At 38.0% G+C, this 26,652-nt stretch overlaps 1 protein-coding gene and 2 long non-coding RNA genes across 3 annotated transcripts; 2 read left to right on the top strand and 1 right to left on the bottom strand.

Annotated features, from left to right (window-relative positions):
* Positions 1-64: 64 nt before the first annotated feature.
* LOC146519626 (uncharacterized) lies at positions 65-7,373 on the top strand. Its single transcript, XR_014873736.1, has 2 exons — positions 65-1,647; positions 6,439-7,373. It is a non-coding gene; the product is annotated as an uncharacterized LOC146519626 (long non-coding RNA).
* Positions 7,374-9,550: 2,177 nt separating this feature from the next.
* On the bottom strand, positions 9,551-22,417 carry LOC146519624 (uncharacterized). The gene is made up of 4 exons (XR_014873735.1): positions 21,355-22,417; positions 16,332-16,540; positions 10,231-10,325; positions 9,551-10,119 (listed from the first exon to the last, which is right to left on the bottom strand). It is a non-coding gene; the product is annotated as an uncharacterized LOC146519624 (long non-coding RNA).
* LOC146519625 (apolipoprotein L3-like) lies at positions 12,641-15,073 on the top strand. Its single transcript, XM_085157173.1, has 2 exons — positions 12,641-12,736; positions 12,770-15,073. The coding sequence occupies exon 2, from the start codon at positions 13,068-13,070 to the stop codon at positions 14,058-14,060; it is 993 nt and encodes a 330-aa protein (XP_085013299.1). The 5' UTR covers positions 12,641-12,736; positions 12,770-13,067; the 3' UTR covers positions 14,061-15,073.
* Positions 22,418-26,652: the final 4,235 nt, after the last annotated feature.

Here is a 26,652-nt window from a genome sequence, read left to right as displayed (position 1 = left end):
GAAGGTGGACTGTGGATGGAAAACATTATTACTGTTTTTAAGGGGTTTCTGGTCCACGTCCACATCCACAATTACAGTAGGGCTGTAATTGTGGATGTGGACCAGAAGCCACAATTGTAGCAATCCCCGCTCTGTGGGGTCATGATTATTATCATGACCCCACAGAGCGGGACATTCACTTTAGCCGAAAAGCATTGCGATGGCCCAGCAAGCTGCAGGAACAACACTGGCCACTGTGGCAAGACCTAAACCTATTTTAAGTAGGCGTTTGGCACCATGACACCACGAACCATGGGTCTCAGCCTCTTCAGGTTCAGGAGCATTGCTATTTATTATACGCCGTGTTTCTTCCGCTAGGCGCTGATGATTTTCCACAGTTTTCCTGAGTTCTGCGTTTTCATTGCTATTTATTATACGCCGTGCTTCTTCCACTAGGCGCTGATGATTTTCCACAGTTTTCCTGAGTTCTGCGTTTTCATTGCTATTTATTATACGCCGTGCTTCTTCCGCTAGGCGCTGATGATTTTCCACAGTTTTCCTGAGTTCTGCGTTTTCATTGCTATTTATTATACGCCGTGCTTCTTCCACTAGGCGCTGATGATTTTCAAAAGTTTTCCTGAGTTCTGCGTTTTCTTTTATAATATTTTCGTACCCTCTTCTGAGTTCTGCGTTTTCTTTTATAATATTTTCATACCCTCTTCTGAGTTCTGCGTTTTCTTCCCCGAGTTCTGCGGTTTTTCTTTTTAGATTTTCGTACCTTGTTGTGAGTTCTGTGTTTTCTCCCCACATTTCTTTTATCTCTTCCCTGTGAGCTCTCCTACTTTCTTCATACTCTTCTCTGATTTGATTTCTCTCCCTTCTAACGTCAGACAGCTCAGCAGCAATCCTACAGCAGAACTCAGTACGTAGCTGTACTACTTTATTAAGCTGAGACGCTCTCATACTAGTAGCCTGAAGCCGCAGCTCGAGTGATCCCGATCCACTATCTCCAGAAGGTAAGATATTTAATGATTCCTGTGACATTTTTTAAAGGTTTAAAGAACGGTGTCACGGGTTAAATAAGTATTAGCTTTGTCTAAAACAACGATCTGTTTCTGAAAATGCTCCAATGCGAACTGTTAAAGGAGCTCCCTATTTAAGGACTAGCAGAGAACGTGACGTCGACCGTGACGTCAGAATGGTCCTTTGTGAAGATCAAAGGATCAAAGAGCGAGGGGGCGTTCCCAGATGGCCGAGTAAGTACACGCTTACTCCCCAGCAGGCACGTGCAGAGGGGGGGGGGGGCAAAACTTTTGCGAGATCTCGCAAAAGTTTTGCGAGATCTCGCAAAAGATTTAGCCCATTAGCTTGAAGCTAACGGGAGGTCGAGACCTACTACAGCCGGGAGGAACACCGCTTTCCCGGCACATCGTGCCTCGACCTCCCAGTCGGCTTCGAGCCAGCGTCCGAAGAATGCGGCTAAAACGTTTGCTCCCGAGTTATCCCGAGTTTGTTTTGCGAGATCCCGAGTTAGTTTTGCGAGATCTCGCAAAAGTCCGTCTTAATTTTTTTTTCTCCCATGTCCCCTGCGGGGCTCCGCAGAAACAAGTTAACTCAGAGACACAGACTTACTATATTTCTTCCATACAGACTGATGCGACAAAACCAGTAAGTAGGTGTACAGCGTACACTGTAGTGTATAGCACACAGGAGTATTAGCTTATTACGTACACGTTGTAAGTTGTCTTGTGGCAACTGACGAACTGAAACAAACGAGCGTGCTGTGTGTGCAACAGCGCGACAAACATTACCTGTCCTTTTATTAACTGCACAAGTAGTGCTGGTCATAGCTGCTGGCTACCTGTGTAAGGCTGTCATGGGTCTGTAGCTCTGTCACCGTTTTAAGGAACATATTTAGTTTTAAAGTAAGTTTCCGGGCTTTTCTTGCCTTTCTGGTGGGATTATATTTCACTAAAAAACGATCTAATATGCATGTCCACATAATTATGCATTATTATAATATTTTAAAAAACACACGCTGTATTTTAAAGAACATACATTAAGAAGCAGATTATATTAGATCTATATTTTAAATAAGACAAAATTTGGATTTTACAGCAGTAAAATTATTGTATCTTCACAGTTTAAAAATGTAATAAGCTTTGCCCCTGCACAGAGTGGATAGTGAAACAAATGGAATCATCATAAATACATTAATTCATATTTATTACTTCCCCCTCCTCATTGCGTTATTATTGTAGTTCTAGTAATAAATAATAATGTAAGGATTCTGGATCAGCACCGTGATGCCCATAGTATATACAGTATTCTGAAGAAGGTCTAAAATGTCACTGTGTGTTCGTGCATGTGTTTGTTTTATGTATATGGATTTTTTTTATATTATTACTCATGATATAACATTGTCCAGACATGCCTGGTAAGGACATGAGGAGGAAACAGTAGGAGCTGTGTGAGGCTACTAAAGGCAGAGCTATAACATTTTTCTGTCATCATTTTATTATAGATTAAGTGCAAGAGTTGTTAGGTGTGGATAATTAGATTATAGTTTATTGCAATAGCAAGTTGTGCCTTGTTCTCAGATAGACAGCAAGTGGAGAGTGATATATGAAATGATGGGATGGATGGAAGAAGAGAAGCAAAGAGTGATTCACAGGCACAGCCTACATTATTTCTCACAGTTTTTTGTTGCCTTATGGTTCCAAGTGCTGTCACCAATCTTTGCATTTTGTTATTATCTCATGACACTTGTTTAATCAGCTACCATCTCTCCTATGGACTTTTTACTGTCTACAGTCTCAGATCAACACAGCCCTGCCCTTCCCATATTAGATTCTTGATGAATGTGTGTTGTTGTTATTCAGCCTGGTTTAATGTGCCCCTTTTTAACTTTGAGCACCCGCCCCTTTAAACCTCTCTGCACGGCCCTGCTCCCCAGCTTAGCAAATGTAACGCTATAATACTGTAGGAACACTGTGTCAACTCAGACCTCAGAAGCTTTTTTCGGTATTTAAGCGAGAAAAGGACTGATTTTGATCAATAAAGCGACAAAATGTCACCGCGTGACAATAAAAGACCTAGCTTCTAGTTTATAATAACAAAGGTAGCATGTTTTGGCACATAATTTTTCCCATCAGAATTATGCTTCTTGCTCTTATTAACAAAGTGTTGCATCTTCAAAAAGTAACAATGAAATAACTGAGACTTCCAATGGCGTATTGTTGCAACTGGTTTACTGAACCTTTCTTTCAGGGCATGTACAGAACATGAGCATACATTTTCTACTGCCTCCTACGGGACACACTCTTCTTCTGCTTCCTTACAACATTAATGTAACATGGAACCACTACTGCCTCTCCTGGCATTACCATTGTAACAACACACTCATTCTGTTTCTTTCAGATGAATAACAGGAACTTAGGATGTATGTATCTATGAATAATAACTATTATGCATACTCATATATTTATATAACCACACAATATTTCTCGTGTATATATATATATATATATATATATATATATATATATATATATATATATATATTTCCTGCGATACCACACAAAGGTAGCATGTTTTGGCACGTAATTCTTGCCGTCAGAATTATGCTTCTAGTTTATAATAACAACAGTAGCATGGTTTGGCACTTGTTTGCAGAAGCAGTCTGTATGCCAAGGTGCTTAAAAAAATAAAATAAAATAAAATAAAATCAAATAAGACATTCAGACAGATATTCTCCTGTTGCATTAGTTTGTGCATGCACAGAATGACGGCGCTGTGCGCGCTGCCCTCAGCTGGTGGATGGTGGAGTTAAAGCTGTGGCTGTCTGATGCTGCTCTGAGCTCACAGTTGTCGTTGTGAAGTGCAGTTTTTCTCCCCACTGTGTGCAGCCAACCGCAACAAATGGTGAGTGATGATATATCATTAACCTGCAGTAACCATTCTGGTTCAAGGAAATCGCGTATTGATTTCTGGTTAGTATCAAGTAGTCTATCAAAGGACAGTGTCACGGTCAATATCCTTGCAACTCCACTTACGGGCCATAGAGCAATATATATATATTAACCTGCAACTCTTTCCAACTATTGCAATTAATAGATCCTCATATTGGAAATTAAATAGTTCGCTTTTGAGCCATACAATTGTGAAATCTGAAATCACACGACTGTTAAAACATTTTATACACAAGGCTAATATTGAGAATTCCTATGGCATAAACTGGGAAATTTGAGACGAGTAAAATGTTAAGACAGTATGGGGCAAAAATAGCTAAGTCAAGGGCAGCAGAAGAAGAAAATCTAATTGTTCAAATTTCCGCAATATATCAACTCCCACCAGACGAGGTCTCGGAGGAGGATAGATTACATCTTAGGTCCTTTCAATCTAAACTGGATGAGCTTTACCGCCAGAAAACTGAAGGAGCTTTTGTTCGTTCAAGAAAAAGATGGATAGAGGAGGGAGAGCAGAATTTTGCTTATTTTTTCCGCATAGAAAAAAGTAGATCTAAAGCCAATACTATTCATAAATTGAATATAAATGGTACGGTCAGTGATGATGCAAAAATTATCTCTCAATTTTGTTGTAATTTCTACTCAAAGTTGTATGAATCCAATTATAACGCAAAGGTCGCTACCCAATTTATTGACTCTGTAAATAATGTTGAAATGATTAAAAGTGCTGATAGGCTTTTTTGTGACAGTGCAATTACTGAAAAAGAGATATTGACATCTATTGAATTTCTTAAAAACAACAAATCTCCAGGCACAGATGGGCTGGTGGCTGAATTCTATAAATCATTTTCTTCTCATCTTGGGAAGGAAGGAAGCATAAATGCGACCTTTATTTTGAAATGTCCTTCCGGATGTTGAAGTGTCCAAATTGTTGTTAGCTGGAGACGTTTCTCATACAACTTTAGCGTTAGCAACAACAAAATCGGTTTTTGTGGTCCCAACTTGACCGAAATTTGACCATAAATTGGTAGATATATGTGTGCCTACAACTGCGACACCTCGAGCGATCCAGACGTAAAGTTTTCGATAATAGCGCTGCTTTTTGGTTAAACTAAACCAACAGACAGCTAGAAGCACGTTTGTAAAGTAACAGTGGCTTACAGAAGTAGGCTTGTATCAGTGTTAAGACTCAAATTTTCCACCTTTTCTCAACATTTTAAGCCCACATAATTAGATCTTTTTCTGTATACATGGGAGTGCAGTTCGGAGTGCACCTGGAAAAGTTACCGAGATGTGTACACAAGCTCACTAAGCAAAAAGGGCGTAAACAAAGAAAGTTTATCACTGTACATTTTGCTGCGGCATTATTTTTTTATGCATTTGCAATAGAGGGGTTTTATTCACACTAAATTCTAAGTCAAATCATTTGAGAACCACTTGTGAGCTGTAGGAGTGACTTAAGGTGCTGGTGGGATTGTATCAGGGATCAGCCCTGAGGTGCTTATTTCACCAACAAACATAATAGTCCATAGTTTTCATGGACTGTGATGCAGGGAACATTGTGACCTATACTGACAGTAAGGAACAGGTGTGAACTGTGGACATCGGAGAGAAGAGAAATGAGAGGGATACAGGTGTGACACTGCAAGAAGTAGAGGTAGTGAAGATAGATGAGTTTACATACCATTCAAAACAATAGACAGTGCATAAGAGAGGTGAAGAAGAGAGTGCAGGCAGAGTGGAGTGGGTGGAGACGAGTGTGGGTGATTTTGTTTTGACAGGATAGCAGGAAGGGTAAAGGGGAAGGTTTACAAGATGCTAGTGAGACCTGTTATCATTTATGGTTTGAAAATGGTGGCACTAACAAAAAGACAGGAGGCGCAGTTTGAGATGTTAAGATTGTTATTGTGAATGACCAGGATGGACAGGATTAGAAATGAGTATGTCAGAGGGACAGCTCAGGTTGAGTGTTGGGAGACAAAGTTAGAGAGCTGCATTTTTAGGTGGTTTGGACATATGCAGAGGAGGGACAGTGGATATATTGGACAAACGATGCTTAACATGGAGCTGTGGATTTGGTAAAGGAGAACATACAGAGGGTTGCTGTGACAGAGGAGGATGCTAAGCATAGGTTGAGATTGAGGCAGATGAACTGCTGTGGCGACCCCTAAAGGCAGCAACGGAAAAAAGAAGAAGAAAAAAAGACCACTTAAGATCCTCTAAATTACATCTATGAGACAAAAATACTCCAGATTAAGACCTTTAACAGTAAATTATGCTCTTATTATTATGTTTTTCTGTTGTTTAAGTTGAATTATCTAGCTTACATTCAGTATATCACGCTGGAAATACTGAGTGTTATATTACATATAGCATATCATAATCAGTTTTAACAGAGTTAGTCAACAGGTAAAATTTACTGCACTCTACACGATTTTTAGTGAGTTACTTTTCACACAGGGGAAAAAATGTTTTCTGTGTGTGCATGCAGGTTTCCCCTGTACAACCCCCGAAAACTTAAAAAATGGGTACTGAACATGAAGTGGAAGGACTGGACGCCGACTCGCTTTTCTGTTCTGTGCATCAATCACTTTGAGGAGCAGTACATTGACAAAACGGGCAAAAGTGTGACACTTCGGGAAGATGCGGTTCCCACCATATTTACACCGACTGACAACACACAGAAAAAGAAGGTTTGTGTGTATCATAGATAATTGTTGGCATCATTTAGAAATAAAACATTTGTGAAATATTTTAAGCTGCATAATGAAACTCCTCTGGCTTTTTAAAAATAAAGGTGTTGTTACTGTCTCCTTGATGCAGGCTGCCATTGACCCGAGACGTAAATGACACAAGGTGAGCTGACCCAGACAGTTAACTTTTTATTGTTTAATGTTATTCATTTTTCTAAATGCATTACGTGTTGTTTCTTTTATTGTGAATGCAGCAACCTGGTGCTAAAAGCTCAGAGAAGGATTTGGCTGCATCTGCAACATCAGCTCTCCCTGCAACAGACGACAGCGTCCGGGCCAAAGAACCCAGCCAGACAGAACAAGAGACATCTGGGTATGTAACTACACACAAGGAGACGTTTACTGTCCTGGTCCTCTTTTCTTAAATCAATAATAAGCAGTAATGCTTCAGTATGCACAGTACGGATGCCCTTCATGAGGGATTTGTGTCTCTTCCTTGGTATCTTTCACTTTTTAGGCAAATGTGTGAACAGCTACACTATGGAGCCAGTTTCTTTAATCATTAATTATACCTCTAATAAGTCAGTGTTTACAGTTTGAAGACCGCCATTAGCTTCTTGTGCATATTTGCTTGTTAATTATTAATAATACGTTTATTTGTAAAGCGCATATTTACAAAGTGCTTAACCGTTTGAATAAAACCACACATTAAGGATAAGTGTACATAATCAAACATGCAGTTAGTCTTACATTCATTCCTGCATACACACATTCAAAGAACCAAGGGCCAAAAACAACAGTCAAACAATTAAGGAAAAGCTGAGTTAGGAAGCGTCACTGAAAACCAACCATAAATTCAACCAACCTGATAAGCTGAGGAAGGTTTAGCAGTGGCAACTTCAAAAGCATTATTACCTCTGGTTTTAAAATAAAGGCGTAAAATAGTTAAAAGACCTTTTCAGACCCAGATGACCCTCTTCAGTCTCAGCAGATCTGCTGTATAGGTAGGAGCCAAGCCATGTAGGGCTTTATATGTTATTAATAACATTTTAAAATGAAGAAAGGTTTGATTTTTGCAGTGTTTGTTCAATAAAGGAAACAAGGCTGGATGAGCTTAGAGATCAAAATTTAGATTGTGGTAAATAATATTAGCAGCTTTAAAGTTTTCCTTCCATATTATTCTCTAAAACCAACTTCCTCCTCCTGTTCTCATCGCTCCTTAATTCACTGAATCTGAAACTGAATCTGAAACTTTTTTGTTATATATTTGCTGAGCTTTTAACACTCACACATGCTCCATAATGAGCTTATGAGAAATAGTTTCTAGGTGTCACAGATTGATTCAATTATATTCCACTGTATAGTGACCGTGAAAGAAAGCCATATTGCTGACCAACTTGTAGTCTCGAGTTTAGTTTTAGTGCACTTCATATCGTTCACACAGGTGTACTTAAAAGCACCAAAGAAACCTCTCTGGTGTTTGATTTGATTTTATCTTTATCTTTTTCCAAGAGAAAACCTGTGATCGACCAGAAAGTCATCTTTGCCAACACAACAAGTCCCAAGGAAACCTTTGGTTAGGTCTGAAAACTGGTTTAGTGACCTAACCAGTGGGCAGATCTCCAATGGACCAATACAGCAAACCACCATGACTGTAAATTTGTTTTTAAATGTGTGTACAGCAGGAAAATGTCATCTTAAATGCTTTTATCAGCTTTTAAAAGAAAAAAACGTAGATTTGACATTATGTTATACCTGTAACCACACAATCTTCACTGTAAACCTGCAAACTGTACCATCCAAAACAACCTTTTTGCAAGGTTACTGTGGTTTTTAGGCTTGTGCATTAAATATATATCAATTTAAAATCTGAGGCGTTTGTATAATGCTAACTGCTTCTATAAAGACATTTATGAGCCACAATCTTTCAGCAGGTAGCAGCTGACGAACCAGATTGTTTTTATACCTCTGAGAGAAACTGACTAGTCAGAAGTAACATGTTTAGTCCTTTTGTCCTTTTTAATCTTTTGCTTTTCTTCTAAAACTTCTAACAAATCTTAAATGTCCCTCACTGAGCACAAAACAAATATTTTTCTCAGCAAATAAATATCAAGCATCAAAACCACGCAAAGAAGAATGCTTTGTTTTCAGGATTTATGTGCATATTTGAATGTGTAGCTTATGACTACAAGGCAGCACTTTTAAGTACACCTGTGTGAACGATATGAAGTGCACTAAAACTAAACTCGAGACTACAAGTTGGTCAGCAATATGGCTTTCTTTCACGGTCACTATACAGTGGAATATAATTGAATCAATCTGTGACACCTAGAAACTATTTCTCATAAGCTCATTATGGAGCATGTGTGAATGTTAAAAGCTCAGCAAATATATAACAAAAAAGTTGCAGATTCAGTGAATTAAGGAGCGATGAGAACAGGAGGAGGAAGTTGGTTTTAGAGAATAATATGGAAGGAAAACTTTAAAGCTGCTAATATTATTTACTACAATCTAAATTTTGATCTCTAAGCTCATCCAGCCTTGTTTCCTTTATTGAACAAACACTGCAAAAATTAAACCTTTCTTCATTTTAAAATGTTATTAATAACATATAAAGCCCTACATGGCTTGGCTCCTACCTATACAGCAGATCTGCTGAGACTGAAGAGGGTCATCTGGGTCTGAAAAGGTCTTTTAACTATTTTACGCTTTTACTTTAAAACCAGAGGTAATAATGCTTTTGAAGTTGCCACTGCTAAACCTTCCTCAGCTTATCAGGTTGGTTGAATTTATGGTTGGTTTTCAGTGACGCTTCATAACTCAGCTTTTCCTTAATTGTTTGACTGTTGTTTTTGGCCCTTGGTTCTTTGAATGTGTGTATGCAGGAATGAATGTAAGACTAACTGCATGTTTGATTATGTACACTTATCCTTAATGTGTGGTTTTATTCAAACGGTTAAGCACTTTGTAAATATGCGCTTTACAAATAAACGTATTATTAATAATTAACAAGCAAATATGCCCAAGAAGCTAATGGCAGTCTTCAAACTGTAAACACTGACTTATTAGAGGTATAATTAATGATTAAAGAAACTGGCTCCATAGTGTAGCTGTTCACACATTTGCCTAAAAAGTGAAAGATACCAAGGAAGAGACACAAATCCCTCATGAAGGGCATCCGCACTGTGCATACTGAAGCTTTACTGCTTATTATTGATTTAAGAAAAGAGGACCAGGACAGTAAACGTCTCCTTGTGTGTAGTTACATACCCAGATGTCTCTTGTTCTGTCTGGCTGGGTTCTTTGGCCCGGACGCTGTCGTCTGTTGCAGGGAGAGCTGATGTTGCAGATGCAGCCAAATCCTTCTCTGAGCTTTTAGAGTGTTTAGTTTATGACTTTTTCACCTGGTCATTTCTTGATGAACGAATGGTCTTTCAGGGTTGACCAAGCTGGTACCCTGGCCACCTTGACTCTGTTCTCTGCAAGATGTTGCAAAAAACAAAATCATATGGAGACAATATTGGACACAAAAAATATATAACAATTTTAGTTAAATGTAGCATTAACTCATAAGTCTTGCTAAAGTAAACCTTGTATTATGATTCATCACAGCAGCAGTTCAGTTGGATGATGTCAGCAACTGCAGCAAGTGTCTTGCTGACTGAATAATTTCATCTTGCATTTTCTGAAACAAACACATCAAGACAGAAACAATTTATAAATTAACGTTCGATAAAATCTAAGAATTAATCATTTATTAGATACCAATATGAATATGTCTACCATAAAACTTGCGTGGAGCGAAGTTACATTCAATCAAGATGGTCTGGCATGCTACAGCTTTATAGTTGTTAAATTCTGGCTACAAGTATACATACCCATCTTGTACATGTTTTTTATTATTATTATTATTATTATTATTATTATTATTATCCTACCCAATTAAATGTTTCTTTTAATCAGAGTATTCTGTTTTAATGACTTTACAATATCATTTACATTGTCTTCCTTAATATAGTATCTACTCTTTCACTTTAATCAGCTTCAGTTCCGGTTACATCCAAGTTTTCATCTTATTATTTTTTTTTTATATATTTTAATCTTTTTAAACCTAAAAAATGTACAAATATGCAATGTCTACTCCCCAAAAAACATATCCTTGCTTTTTTCTTTCTTTCAATCACATTGACTCCTTACATAAACATTTGGAGGGGCTATAGAAAAACTTTATACAGAGATGTATTAAAGGACAAAGTCTGTGGTTAAGTCGTAAACACTGCAACTGTAACAGACATGATACATGAGCATTGCATTAATATTAACAATCTGATAATGAGTGTGCTGCTAATTAATATCCCAGGTGTTTTTCTACCACTCTAACCATTGAGGCCTGAACAAAAGGGCAAAATGACTTAGTCACATTAATGTTACCTGCTTATGCATGTCTGAAGTCGGGCTTCATAATAAGTAATAAAAGTCCCATCAGGACAGGAATTGCGTGACAAATATTCACGTTTAAATAAATTTGAAACGGATGAAGCACAATATACACAGTACACAGCCAAAGAAGAAGAGCTATAGCTTCTGTTGGTGTACAGCAACAGCACCATTTTATTAAAACCTGTCCTAATAACTCAATTTACTGAGCCATAGCCTTTTGTAATTTGGCGCCATCTAGTGGTTATATTATAAAAACAGCTAGTAAAATACAAAATAGGGACTTTCAGGCCTTTGTTGGTACAAAACCAGTTTGTGTATCTGAGCTAACAAAAGTCCACAACCGGGAGACTCTTTGTTAATCAAACAATGACAAACCTTTGCTGAGGTTTAGTTGCATGTTATTTAAATCTCTGTAATATTAGTGCATCTTTAGAATAAAAACAAGAACTAGAACAATAGAGACAATATAACAAACCCCAACTGTGTAATAGTATACCTACTAAAAATGGTTCAAAAAGATTTCAAGTACTTAAATTACAAAACAAACATAGAAATGTTTAAAGGGTACATTAATACCAAATCTACATTTTTACCATCAGTCTTAAGAAGGAGTAGGACTGTCCTTTGGTACCAAAGAGTGCTGACACTTGTTGTCATCTTTTGCTTTCCCCTGGGCACTCTTGTCACTTAAAAACCCCCCAAAAAAACCAACCCCGTTATCGTTACTCCAAACTGACTATGAAGAAAATCTATATGATTATTTTGGATCCTGCATCAAATCCACAGTGAGACATCTGTGTAGGCTCTCAGTCATCCAGGTCATGGTAGTGGAAGGATTTTTTTTTTTGCCTGTCCCATTTGGTTCTTTAGCCGTCAGAATTGTTGTCTGAAGACCAATAAGGATACCCAATGGATTTACTTTGCCAAATGGTCATCACGGCCTTGCCGTATTGGTCCATTTGATCAACCTTTGTTGTTATTATTTACTTTATTTTATTTTCAGTTGTTACAGACGGGACAGACATGACTGAGGGATAGGAAAGGGAGACAGAAAGATGAAGGAAAAGAAAAACAGAAGGGAAGAGGGATAGTGCGAAAGGGAACTTAAAAAGAGAAAGACAATCCTGTGAGATGTTAGCCCAAGATTAAACAAAGATTCTTCCACGAATTGAATTTTTGGTACAAAATCTCTAATATTAGCTATTGTGGACCAAGTGCCTACCCACTTAGCACTACTAGCAAAATAAAATCTGAAGTATTTTTTGGTTTGTGTTGGACTCTGTGCTGTGCTGTACATTTTAAATAAAAGTGTTTAAACTATTAAAGTTGTTCTGTAGTGCACTTTTTACTGAGCTCTGCGACCGAGCTGTCATGTACAAGTTTTGTTTGAATTCCCCTAGAAACCTCACAAACAGATGATGCTTTGTGTTACAGAAAGGAGCTACAGGAGGCCTTGTGCCGCTACACCACAGACACCCTCACCTACATCCACACAGTCAGAGCATTCTGTGAGATCTTCTCTAAATGGATTCTCTGGAGAGACACCGAGGCAGTATAATATCCACTTACGAGGACATTATACTGCCACTGCTCTATCAAAATTTAAAACGAATGTCCTCATATGTGGATCTCATTTCTCTCAGAAACAAAAATCAGGTAAAAAAAAAAATCAGGTAAAAAAAAAATCAGGTAATTCTTTGTTTTCACATTCATCAGGTCCCAATCAGCTCAAATAGCAAAGAGAAATTAAAAATGCATGACTTGAAAGAGTTTGGGTCGTAGGAGGTTAAACCTTTAGTCTTGTTCATGGGCTGCAGGGAGGACTTTTATCCCTGCAACCAAAAAAATGTTTTGCAGGACACATGACATGTTTTTGTTGGTCATGTAGCCTTAAAAGCTAAACCCAAATATTGTTAATATTGCAATAACATGCTGACATTTTAAAATGTGTCACCCCACTAATTCTTTTTAAATTTCTTCTCTCAGGATGAACGAGCAGTTCCGAATGGTGTTCTTGTTCCAGGAGGAACCGTGCCATGGGTTCATTAGTGAGTTTGACAAGCGACAGCCCACCATGCTGCAGTTTCTGGAGCTGGAGGAGACAGCTGTTCAGTTAGACAAAATGAATAAGGGGGCAAAGATTTCCAGTGTGGCAGGCGGTTCCGTGGGGGCAGTTGGAAGTGTGCTGTCCATTGTTGGTTTGGCATTAATTCCTTTCACAGCAGGAGTTTCTCTAACTTTGACAATGACTGGAGTCGGGCTGGGAATCACCAGTGGAGTCAACAGCGTTGTGACCACTGCAACAGAGGTTGGAGTAAATGCTACACAACGAAAGAAAGCTTCTGAAGTCTTCAAGAACTTTATGGAGGATGTACAGAGTCTCCAGAGTTGTCTGGAGGAGGTTACCAGTCAAACCATCGCCAAACTGGACGCACTTGACATAAATATGGTTGTGGGAGTTGGCAAGATTGCAGCTAACGCTGGTACTATTGGAAAGGGTATTGATGCACTTGTTGATGCCGCTTCTGCTGTTAAGGTGTTACAAACTAAAGAGCTGCTCACGAGTGCTGGGAAAGTTGTGGCTCAAGAAGGACAAGCGTTACGTAATGCACCCAGGGTGGCTTCAGATATCCCAGATATTGGTCAGGCAGCAGCCAAAGGGACCCTTGCATTCTCCAAGTCAGCAAGAGCAGGTCTCATTGCAATTAATGCTCTCTTCCTCGGCATGGATATTTTCTTCATCTGTAAAGACAGCATCAGTCTGGCTAAAGGCAGCGAGACTGAAGTCTCACAATTCATCAGAGCCAGAGCTGAACTTTGGCGTTCAGAGATCGACTCATGGCAGAAGATGCATGACTCTCTGAATGAAGGTTTGCCAACATCAGAAAAAAAGAAGGCTGTTCTGGAGACTCCAATTTATCTGGAGATGGAGGTGAAGAAACAGAGTGAAGCAGAAAGGGTAGAACCATCTGCTGAATGATTAAAAAAAAACTGCAATGAAACAGTTGTAAATTACTGATCACTGAAGTGCTCGACTCATGCTAACTGAAAAATGATCAGATCATAGAGCCGTTTTATGTGGAAAATGTTTGAAAGCAATCATCAGACTGTAGGTCTTTTCAGTAACAGCATGCAGCGAGGCATCCTAATGCTGTAATTACATTAATTGCCAATAAGTCAACTGAAAAAAATGTATATTCTAGAGTTGTGATTACTGCAATATAAAGTATCAGAGAAAATATCTGTCAATGCAAAATTTGAATAATATATGTGATTTGTACATAATTCTGCTGAACATTTTATTTGTACAGCCAAATATAAAACCTTATTAATAACATTATTTAAGAATTACTTCCAGATATAGACATTTTTTCTGTAATATAGTTCTGTTATTACACAGTAATTACATGAAGTTCTGGTGCATAGATTTTAGAACAGATGAAATATTCTTGTACCAGTCTGACCAGTCTGCTGTGTGTGTACTGCACTGGTAATTTAACAGCAGCACTAATCACATGTAATGATCATAATGTAAATGTAGTCTGTTTCTTTTTGTATAAATACGTGTATCCTTAAATTTTCCCTCTGTTGATATATAAAGTTTTAACTTATCCAGTGAAATGTGTTAATATCCAGAATTGTTTTAGTGAATATAATTAAAAAGCTATGCCTGTGGTTGATGTGGTTGATTTAATACTAGATGAAAACTAAAACAAAAAAATAGATGTTGTAGTTTTTCTTGTTTAAGAATCAATATTTTACATAAAAATAGAATTTAAATTTTTTCAGAACATTTAGTCAGACTCTCTGATAATGTGATAAACATGGATACCTTTTCCAGTGGCCTCTTACACATTTGCAAGCTTCACTTATAAAACATGTGACAGCTGTAATTACAGTTTCAAAGGCAAATATATGATGATGATGATGATATCTTCCAGATGAAGCAAAACAGAATTCCCACAACTGTGATGCTCTTAATTTTATTGCTACAGTATTTAAAAAGGTCATTGTTGGTATATGTGCATATTGTCCTTAGAGTAAAACCTGTACGTTTATTTGTCACAGCTGCCCTGGGCTGTATGTATATATATATATGTATATATATATATATATATATATATATATATATATATATATATATATATATATATATATATATATATATATATCAGCTTGTTAGTGTCGGTAATTGTGGCTGTAGGTATCGTCCGTAGTGCATTAGCATCATCTAGCAGACCTTCTGAGGGTACACGTAATCTTGGTAACCGGCTACGGGGGGGTCCAGGTTTCAAGCTTGGCCATGATCTTTCAGGTCAGTTTCTCTCGCACTCAACGATCCTTCCCGTATCGCACTTGGGGCTTGGTACCCAATCTTGGGTGGGGGTGATGATATCTCCCCCCCTGACCTGGCGTCCTGGCTCCCCCTTGCCGTAGCATTTATGTTGTACCTCATCAATCTCTAGCTGTGAGAGCAGTCCCTTCTTTCGAATGTTGTAACACTGAGCTACTAGTTGTTTTGCCGTCATTGTGGATGTTGGGTATCGAAGAATCCATAGGTCCCTCATCCTATTCATGTAACCCCTTCTGCCAGGGTTACTTGCGTAGTAGCATTCCAACAACGCCCTGTTTTCGTCTCTTGCCCACCGATGCCTTCTTGTTCCAGTAGCCCACTTCTCGTCAGGGTGCCCTGGTTCCTCAACACCTGACGTGGACCTTGTTGATCCGGGCAATATATATATATTTTAAGTAATAAAATATGTAAATTTTTATTGTTATTCAGTTCTTTGTATTGCTCTTTGAAAGCTAAAACCATGTTTAAATGTACATACTTGACTAAAGTAATGTGTGGCTTACAAAACCTCTTTACTTTTTTACAAAAATTAAGGCAGTTTTGAAGGCAAGAGGGGTCCAACGTAGTAACAACAAGGTGTACCTGTGAGGTTATATCAGTAATAGTCATGTTAAACACTATGTGATAAAATAAAATTACTTTCACCATTGTTTGAATTTACTTTATCTTCAGCAGGATGTGCCTATATCAGATCTCTGCCTCTCGGGCTGTAACCACAGCTGTGGGAAGATTTTAATCTGAAGCTTGCAAACCAAACAAAAGTGTAACAGGTTGCTTTAGGTTTGAGAACAGATTTAAAAAGGTGTCTACTTCTATGATGTCAGCCAACTGTAAATCATCTAATCCCTGTTTGATCTGATTGTTTGATCTCCACTTGGTGTGTGTGTGCGTGCTTACCTTGAGAGTACTGTGTGCTTGCGTCTGTTAGAGCTTGCTTCGGCATCCTCCGTGGGCGATGTCTCTCTCCCTTCTAGGTGGCCCCGGTATTCCCCTGGTAGCCCCGGTATTCCCCTGGTAGCCCCGGTATTCCCCTGGTATCCCTTAGCTTGGTTCCCCCTAGCTGGCCGTTGCTTCCCCTTGGTTGGTCCCCCTTCCCCGGCATATCGCTTCGAAAAAAAAAAAAAAGAGGTTATGCGCCGGTCGGACCATGCTGTGCAGCTGCCGGCTAGCGAATAGCTCGGCTACAGTGAGGAAACACGGCAGGGACACGGCTTCAGCGTTCAAGCATACGCTGTCGCCTTGGCACTGTGCAGCTCGGCTGTGGGGAATTACAGTGGGGGAATTATGCTACGGTTCGTGCCAGCTAATTGGTGCTTCTTCCCAGGTTAAACCAAAACGAAACTAAAAGCTAAAACTAGTTGTGAAAAATAATGTTGTTTACTAAAATAAATATAAAAAAAATAGACTTTTGAGAAATAATTAAAACTGAAACGATTTTGTGAACGTGGAAAACAAACTAAAACACTAATCAAGTTGTCCAAGTTGAACCAGTGTTTGAAAATGCTGAAATACAACAAATATTTTCTCATTTTTCTTCCCAAAAATTTCCCGACAAACATACAATCCATCATCTCATCACAAATGCAATTTCATTTTTACATGCGGAAAAAGTCCGAGAATGTTAGTTACTTTGCCTTTCTGGGGACAGCAACAGTACGTCAATGAGTCTAAATCACCTATGAGTACATTGTCTTTAGTAATATCATATTCATACAGCTTACATCTATCAAATAATGTATGACATTTGCAACGATTGCTTTCTTCTCACTCGTGTGCTTTTGTTGTATAATGGCATAATAAGGACTACACTACGTGTTTCATAATGCTTAATCAGCATTCACACTGATTTGTTAATGTGTGATGTACTGCAGTGTTTTTTCTGCAGTTACTCTAAATATATGTTAAAATAGTATAAATGATTTACAGTTAATATATTTATTTAATGATTTTAACCAATGACTGTATAAAAGATGGACGACGCGACAGCGCCTCCTCCCATTGTGCAAAAATAAAGCAAAGTATTTAAAAATAAATTTCATTTCATTATGTATGATCTGAGCATGCGCAGAATGATCCACAGCGCTCTTTGATCCTTTTTTTAAAAATTATTATTAAACTTTATTGAGAAACAGTATACAGAACGTGTATACAACCAGGGCAAAATTAATATATCACAGGGGGTGTAGTCTTTCCAAAATGTTCTAGCGTATGAACAGATCCAGAAGAGGTGCTGCACAGTCTCAGGATGGCTTCCACAAAATCCACAGTTCACATTTATGTCCCTTTTGAACTTTGTCATATAATGATTAGCAGGATAAAATTTATGCAGTATTTTAAATTAGACTTAAATGAGACTTCCTTCACTTTATTTGTTACCAGATACTTGTTAGGAATTGTCCACTGTCACTGACAAAAGAATTCCAATAAGAGACCACATGTGGAATAGTTAGAGATTCTGTCTGGAACAAAGCATGAATATTCTTATTACTTTTACTATGGTTTGTTAGACAGATTCTTCCTATGTGTGAATCCAAAGGGTTGGGGGGAGAAACAGAAGATATGCAAGGTTGAATACCTTTAAAAAGCATTATAATACCCGTAGGTATTGCATCAAATAATATGGCATATTCTTTGGGTGTGGCTGGAAATTTATAGGTGTTTAAGAATTCTGAATAGGACATAAGCTGCCCATTAGGATTAAACAGCTGATTCACTAAAACAATCCGTTTCTCAACCCACATAGAAAAATAATAATGATTTATTTTTATGCACTATGTTCCTATTATTCCAAATTAAATACGTATGGGGTGTAAAGTTGAGTATATATATATATGGGACCAAGCTAATAGAACTTGTTTGTGAAACATCGACAAGTTTTCTGGAAGCTTATCTATATTATAATCACAACCAAAGATAAAATTTAGACCACCAAACTTAGAGAAAATGTGGTGAGGAATAAAATTCCAAATGGATATTGGATTTTTAAGAAAATGTTTAGCCCAATTAATCTTAAATGTATTGTTTAGAGTAGTAAAATCCAAAACATTGAGACCACCGTGTTCATAGTCATTCATCACTACACTTTTTCTGATGTAATGTGTCCCGTTTTTCCAGAGGAAGTTGAAGAGCATTCGGTCAATATCCTTACAAGTTTTGCCGTCCACATGCAGAGAAATTGCTGCATAAGTCAGTCGAGACAGACCTTCTGCTTTTGAGAGCAATACCCTTCCTCTTAAACTTAAATCTCTCTGCAACCATTGATTTAAATTGGTTTGAGATTTTTTAATAATTGGGGGAAAATGTAGTGAAATTCTGTCTTTTGGATCTTTGCAGATAATCAGACCTAAATATGTTGCTTCATTTTTAACTGTTATATTACAAATACTCTGAACATTACACTCTTTGACAGGTAATAATTGACATTTATTTAAGTTTAGCACCAATCCAGACCCTTTTGAGAAATCTTCTATTACATGTAAAGCAATTGGCACTTGGCTGGCATTTTTAAGAAAAATTGTGGTATCATCTGCCAATTGACTGATGACAATCTCTGTCTGCTATATTTATACCTTTCACAGTGCTATTCGAAATATGAGAGGCAAGAATTTGGGTGCAAAGTAAAAAAAAGATAAGGGCTAATTGGGCAACCCTGGCGTACCCCTCGATTAAGACTAAAACGAGAAGTGGTGCCATTTTTCATTCTAATAGAACTATTAGCATTGGAATACAGAGTTTTGATAGCTCTGCAGAAGATATCACCAAAACCAAATTTCTGAAGTGTAAGAAATATAAATTCATGCTCAATTGAGTCAAAGACTTTATAGAAGTCCAGGAGAAGGATAAATGAGTGATCAGATATTAATGCTGAGTAGTCCAGAATATCCAAGACGAGTCTAATATTATTGGAGATGTGTATGTTTGTCATAAATCCAGACTGTGTCTAATCTACAATATCATCCAAAATATATTTCATTCTTCTAGCTAGCAATAGAGCTAATATTTTATAATCATTATATAGGAGGCTTATTGGTCTCCAGTTGTCTATAAAAAGTAGGTCCTTCTTAGGTTTGGGAATTAAAGTAATAAGTCCTTGAGTAAGGCTGGGGGGAAGAGTGCCCCTTTCAATACTTTCATTATAAACCTGCAACAAAAAGGATGCAAGATGAGAAGAAAATGATTTATAGAATTCAGCCACCAGCCCATCTGTGCCTGGAGATTTGTTGTTTTTAAGAAATTCAATAGATGTCAATATCTCTTTTTCAGTAATTGGACTGTCACAAAAAAGCCTATCAGCACTTTTAATCATTTCAACATTATTTACAGAGTCAATAAATTGGGTAGCGACCTTTGCGTTATAATTGGATTCATACAACTTTGAGTAGAAATTACAACAAAATCGAGAGATAATTTTTGCATCATCACTGACCGTACCATTTATATTCAATTTATGAATAGTATTGGCTTTAGATCTACTTTTTTCTATGCGGAAAAAAATAAGCAAAATTCTGCTCTCCCTCCTCTATCCATCTTTTTCTTGAACGAACAAAAGCTCCTTCAGCTTTCTGGCGGTAAAGCTCATCCAGTTTAGATTGAAAGGACCTAAGATGTAATCTATCCTCCTCCGAGACCTCGTCTGGTGAGAGTTGATATATTGCGGAAATTTGAACAATTAGATTTTCTTCTTCTGCTGCCCTTGACTTAGCTATTTTTGCCCCATACTGTCTTAACATTTTACTCGTCTCAAATTTCCCAGTTTATGCCATAGGAATTCTCAATATTAGCCTTGTGTATAAAATGTTTTAACAGTCGTGTGATTTCAGATTTCACAATTGTATGGCTCAAAAGCGAACTATTTAATTTCCAATATGAGGATCTATTAATTACAATAGTTGGAAAGAGTTGCAGGTTAATATATATATATTGCTCTATGGCCCGTAAGTGGAGTTGCAAGGATATTGACCGTGACACTGTCCTTTGATAGACTACTTGATATTAACCAGAAATCAATACGCGATTTCCTTCAACCAGAATGGTTACTGCAGGTAAATGATATATCATCAGGAAATTTGTCTCTCCAAATATGTGTTACATTAAATTTATCCATAAATGTTTCCAATCTCAATTTTTTTCTAAAATGTTGTGCTGGGGGCCATCGATCTATAGTGTCATTTAGTGAAACATTAAAATCTCCTCTAATTATTAAATTCAAACTGGGATATTTAGAGAGCCAAAAACTAATCCTTGTATCTAAAGAGTCAATTAATTTATCATTTTCAGGTTTGGTATTATAGCCATATAAATTGACAATTATGAAAATGGAGTGATTGTATTCTACTACCAGACAAATATAATGACCCAAAGAGTCACAATCTGAATGTAGAACAATACCTCCGAAGCTACCTTTGAGTGTTGTGACCCCAGCTGACCTCTCTGTGGCGTGCGAATACCAAACATCGTTACCCCACTGAGACTTCCAGAAGTTCACATCAGCAGATACAGAATGGCTTTCTTGGAAAAAACAAAAATCACTTTTATATTTCTTACCAAACAAAATAAGGCTTTACGTTTACAGATCTGTCTCAACCCCCTGGCATTAAGGGAAACAATAGAAAATGACAATTAAGAAAACAAAAAATAAACCGCTAGAAATTTAAGGAACCAATATTGTGTGCTTAACAAAAAAATAAACCTCACCAAGGGACCGAGCATTGCAGGGATGAAAATAACTCGGCATAAATACAAGAAATATTTTTTAAGGTACAACTCAGGTGCTGAAACTTAAAGTGTCCTCGAAATATAAATGAAGCATAGACTTAATGATCCAAAACATCAGAAGGATCAATGAAAAACATTCAACCAAGTCCAAGCAACTGTGCAACATTGTAGGGACTTTTCTATTCCTTAGCTCCCCCGTATTCACCTCTCATTCTGAAGACGGGAAAACCTCCGTCCCATTAACAAAACCCCGGCATCCGACGTAATAGGCCTTTTTATTTTCTCTGCGAGCCTTCTCAATAATAGGCCACATCTTGCTGCGGCGCTCCCTCTCTTCTCAGGAAAGGTCCTCAGCCAACTTCAGGTCCCGGTTCTCCTTTAAGAATGGAGATGTCTTGGCTGCTTTCCACAGGCTATCTCTGGTTCTGCGGGAGATGAACTGGATGATAATAGGTCTGGGACTGATGTTGTTTGGGCGTTTGGAGCCGACCCGATGTACAGTGTCAGAAAGTTGATTTTTACATTCAGGCAACAGGCCTGACAAATCTCAACAGCAACTCTCCATGTATCATCCTGTTGCTCTTCCTTGACACCAAACAGCCTGAGGTTTCACCGTCTGGAGTATCGCTCGTGATCTGTGATTCTTTGCTGGTCATACGCTCTTCCTCTTTGGAGATTTTCTGCTCCAAAGTGCCCACTCTGCATTTGACATCTTTTATCTCTTCACATGCAAAGTCCAGTTTTTCTGATCCAGGTCATCCATTCTTTCGTTTATTAGCTTTGACAGAGTTTCAACAATATCCACGCTATCTACCTTTGAATGCAGGGCTTTCTTTGGCGCCGGAGACTGGCTGGGTGAGACGGGTAGAGGTGGAAACTCGTCCATTACGTCCACAGTTATTGGGAGAGGTAGTGAAAAAGCCGTGTAGTCATGACAGTAGTCAAGCAGTGGGTTTACCGACCCGGCTGTTTGGCTAGCATTAGCCTTTAGCAGTGCTTCGTTGTTGGAGCTAGCCGAGGGTCTTTTATTGTCACGCTGTGACAATAAAAGAGGAAAAAAAAGAGGAAAACTATGGAAAATCATCAGCGCCTAGTGGAAGAAGCACAGTGTATAAAAAATAGCAATGAAAACGCAGAACTAAGGAAAACTTTTGAAAATCATCAGCGCCTAGCGGAAGAAGCACGGCGTATAATAAATAGCAATGAAAAGGCAGAACTCAGGAAAACTGTGGAAAATCATCAGCGCCTAGCGGAAGAAGCACAGTGTATAATAAATAACAATGCTCCTGAACCTGAGGAGGCTGAGAACCATGGTTCGTGGTGTCATGGTGCCAAACGCCTACTTAAAATAGGTTTAGGTCTTGCCACAGTGGCCATTGTTGTTCCTGCAGCTTGCTGGGCCATCGCAATGCTTTTCGGCTAAAGTGAATGTCCCGCTCTGTGGGGTCATGATAATAATCATGACCCCACAGAGCGGGGATTGCTACAATTGTGGCTTCTGGTCCACATCCACAATTACAGCCCTACTGTAATTGTGGATGTGGACCAGAAACCCCTTAAAAACAGTAATAATGTTTTCCATCCACAGTCCACCTTCATCCTGGCGCTGTTCCCGCTGGTGCAGGGTCCGTTCTTCGGCAAAGGTTTCTCCATCTTCCTTGATTTTGTCCATCCACCGTTTCTTCGGTCTGCCTCAAGGTCGGTGCCCTTCTAAAATATGCTGTGCTCTCCTTTATGTTTGATTTTATTTTGCCCCTCACACCCCCAACCAGTCATGGCAGAAGACTGCCCCTCCCTGAGCCTGGTTCTGCCAGAGGTTTCTTCCTGTTAAAAGGGAGTTTTTTCTCTCCACCGTTGCCAGAGTGCTTGCTCATAGGGGATCATTTGATTGTTGGGGTTGAATTTTTGGGTTTCATTTAATTGGCTTGAACTGAAAAGCCTAAAAATTCAGGTGAGGGTTTTACATAGTGGAGAGCACTGCAGTTGTTAACTGCACTTTTTTATTTGTAGTTTTTGCAGTGCTTCCTACTACAAAAACTACAAATAAAATCCTTGCAGTTAGCAGCAAATCAAAATAAATAAACACATTTTTAAAATATCCACTACTGCTCTGTGTGTTTACTTCAATGAACAATTGTATGTTTTTGTGGTAGAAGATTATAGATTGTCCAAATATGTGAGAGTTTTAAAAGTAGCACTGCATGAGATTTACTGTGGCACAGATCGTTGAGCAGATCGTGTGTTGATCTGAGTCCTGTGATTTCCAGTAGTGATTTATTCCCATAACAAAATCAAACTGTCCTCTGCTGCCGTGTTGTTGCACAATGAAAATGATGGAGGTTTCAGAAACAGTCCGGCCCTGGTTACTGTCTCAGATATGACACTAGTCTTATCCTGTCTGCTTCTGTGTGTATATATGTAATATGCATATCCACATAATTATGGATTATTATAATTATGACATTTAATAAACACACACCGTGTTTTAAAGAACATACATTAAGAAACTGATTGTATTAAATTTTTATTTCAAATATATTTCATTATATTTTTTGTCATCATTTTATTATAGATTAAGTGCAAGAGTTGTTAAGTGTGGATAAATAAATAATAGTTTATTGCAATAGTAAATTGCGCCTTGGAGTCCTTAGGTACTGTGCAGGGCAACTAGGAAGTGTGTTCCGGACTCACTGTTAGGATCCACTGATTTAGTCACTGATCAACCTTCAGTCACATAGAAGGTCAGAGCTTCATATTTATGGGATTAATGTGCAGTTTCATTGAATCTGTATTTATCTGTAAACAGGGTTCACACGGGTGCTTGAAATATGTGATGTTTGGTGCAGTTTTCCTGTTTTGTGGGAAAGAAAGGCTTTTTAAGTCAACCTAAGATGATTCGTTTTCATTTTCACATGGTCTTAGTGAGGTGATGCAAAGTGAAACATGCTTTCTGTGGGTTTTTTTGGCCATGTGCTGGGAAAGTTTGAACATGGACCTTGAAAGTGCTTAAAAAGTGCTTGAATTGGAGCCAGAAAAAGGCGTATGAACCCTTGATTGGGAGGTATATAATATTAAAATTTAAATATTATATAATATTAAAAACATTTTTTAAACATTCTTTTAATCAAATGTGTTATATAATGTTTGTCTTTGACTCCAAATATAAACAATTGAAGGGCAGCTCAACACTTTTGCACATTACTGTGTCCTGTTGAAGGAAATACTGACAGGTGTTTGCTTCATACATGGATTACAGAAGGAAAGAAAAGAGAGGAGACTTTTTAAAAATCTGTTTCAGGTTAGAGGGTAACCGCTGTGCTGTCTGGGCTCAAATTGTGCTCATCAATATTTTGTAGATCAGACAGCGTAGTTGTGAACTGAGTTTTGTAACTTTGTGTTTAGCATTAAGTGTTGTGGTGCTGATGAAAGTCCTGCTGGCAGAAATGACCTTCAGTCAGAAAGGTTGATGATCAGGATGAAGGATCACAAACACGTGATTGCAGCTCCTGCTGCAGAGGGTGGAACAACCAGTTATTAGGTTTAGGGGGCAGTTACTTTTGCAGATAGGGCAGGTTTGGAGAGTGTTTTTCCCTTTATAAATGAAACCATAATTTAAACAATACTTTTTGTAATATCTTTATTATCTTTGTCTAAAATGCAAACAAGTTTTATAATCTAAAACATGTATCAAACAGACAAATATGCAACAATATCACACACAGACCTGTTTCAGGTGTAAATGTAGATAGATGATGTCAGCCTTGCAGTGTGATGTCAGCCCTGCAGTGTGTTCATACACTCACTGAAAATGTTTGTAGCAGAGGAGGACGGGGTAATACCTGGTGCTGCAGGTTACCCCAAACCAAGCTGATCCCTCCTCCCATGATTCACAGCTGGAAAGGGATCTTCTGGATCTTCCCGCCCACCTCATCTCGCTGAGCCCTCTGAGCCTGCAGCTGCTTTTAATGAGTGGCGTGTGCGAGCCTACCCGCCCACACGGAGGTGAGAACGGTGACACACACACACACACACACACACACACACACACACACACACACACACACACACACAGGAAGTATTTTAGTGTTTTTGTTATTGCTTTTTCTTGCATATATTTCAGGATCACTGGCTCAGTGGCTTGAAATAAACTTTATTTTGGAGTTACATATTTTGATTTTGGGCAGTTTTCTGTACTGTTTGTTTGTATATGTGTCTTTTTGGCTGCTGTTACAACCAAATTTCCCCTTGTGGGACAATTAAAGGACTATTCTATTCTATTCTTATATTCTTATATTTAGGAAACAACTGTTTCTAGTCATTCACATTTATTTAATATGCTAAATTAAGTTTTGGGCATGTGTGGCATCATAGATGAATACATGAAAATTGCAGCCCCCCATTTTATTTATATGCTTCATGTCACTTCCTTTTGGGAAAAACTACTGTTAGTGTCTATTTTGCTGTAATATAAGTTCCGCCAGCAGAGGGCGCTCGGTGTCTTACACATCAGTAGCCGACACCTCGCTAGAAGAGTAGTGCAGAGCTGGCGCACCAGGTAGTTCCTGATACCTCCTGTTTCTCTGTTTTTACAGGTAAGCTGGGTTCCAAATAATACATATGCGATAGACAACAGTAGCAATCGATCATAAACGTAAAAGCTAGTGAGCCAATTCACGAGCTTGAGGGTTGATAACGGTGAATCGCCACCAGGTGTTGCAAAATTCACCTTTGTTAGAGGGAAGTCACCTTTGTTAAATAGCAAAGTATTTAAAAATGAATTTCATTTCATTATGTATGATCTGAGCATGCGCAGAATGATCCACAGCACTCTTTGATCCTTTTTTAAATTATTATTAAACTTTATTGAGAAACAGTATACAGAACGTGTATACAACCAGGGCAAAATTAATATATGCCAGGGGGTGTAATACAAAGAATTAAATACATTCAAATAATTTATAATTACTACAAATGGTAATAGTTTTCATAGCATTTTGTTAAGTAATCCACAAATCAATTATATGTAACATAAAACATCATTATAGTAATATTTCAAATTAGGTTTTTGGTTACTGTATTTGCATTTGTGAAAATAAAATTTAGCTAAGATAAAAAGTTTATTATAAAGTAAACATCTCTTTTTTTTTGCCTTCAAAAGAAACAAAATACAACATTTTCCCATTTCACAGTAAAGTCTTTGTAGAGATGTCCAGCAATGAATCTACTGAAGTCTTTCCAAAATGTTCTAGTGTATGAACAGTAGGGCTGTTGATAGTCGACTAGTCACCAATTATTTTTGTGATTAGTCGACTAATCAGATCATGTATCCATTGGACATAAAACGTACAGCTTATTGCACCAGCATGCATCTGCTCTTATATAAGAGCACTTTATACACTTAAAGCTGCAAGCTAATGATAGTTATAACTATCATTAGTTATATGATAGCTTTGTTTCGGTGAAGTTGTTTCGGTGAAGTTTAATAAACTCCTTGCTATCTAAA

This window comes from Neolamprologus multifasciatus, chromosome 4 (genome assembly GCF_963576455.1).
Source record: "Neolamprologus multifasciatus chromosome 4, fNeoMul1.2, whole genome shotgun sequence".
Classification (NCBI taxonomy): domain Eukaryota; kingdom Metazoa; phylum Chordata; class Actinopteri; order Cichliformes; family Cichlidae; genus Neolamprologus; species Neolamprologus multifasciatus.
Note: the sequence above shows the minus strand (reverse complement) of the source record. Positions and strands in the feature narration are given on the sequence as shown.

Bases quoted from the DNA above. Each gene is read 5' to 3' on its own strand.
- LOC146519625 (XM_085157173.1), top strand. From the start codon at position 13,068: ATGAACGAGCAGTTCCGAATGGTGTTCTTGTTCCAGGAGGAACCGTGC.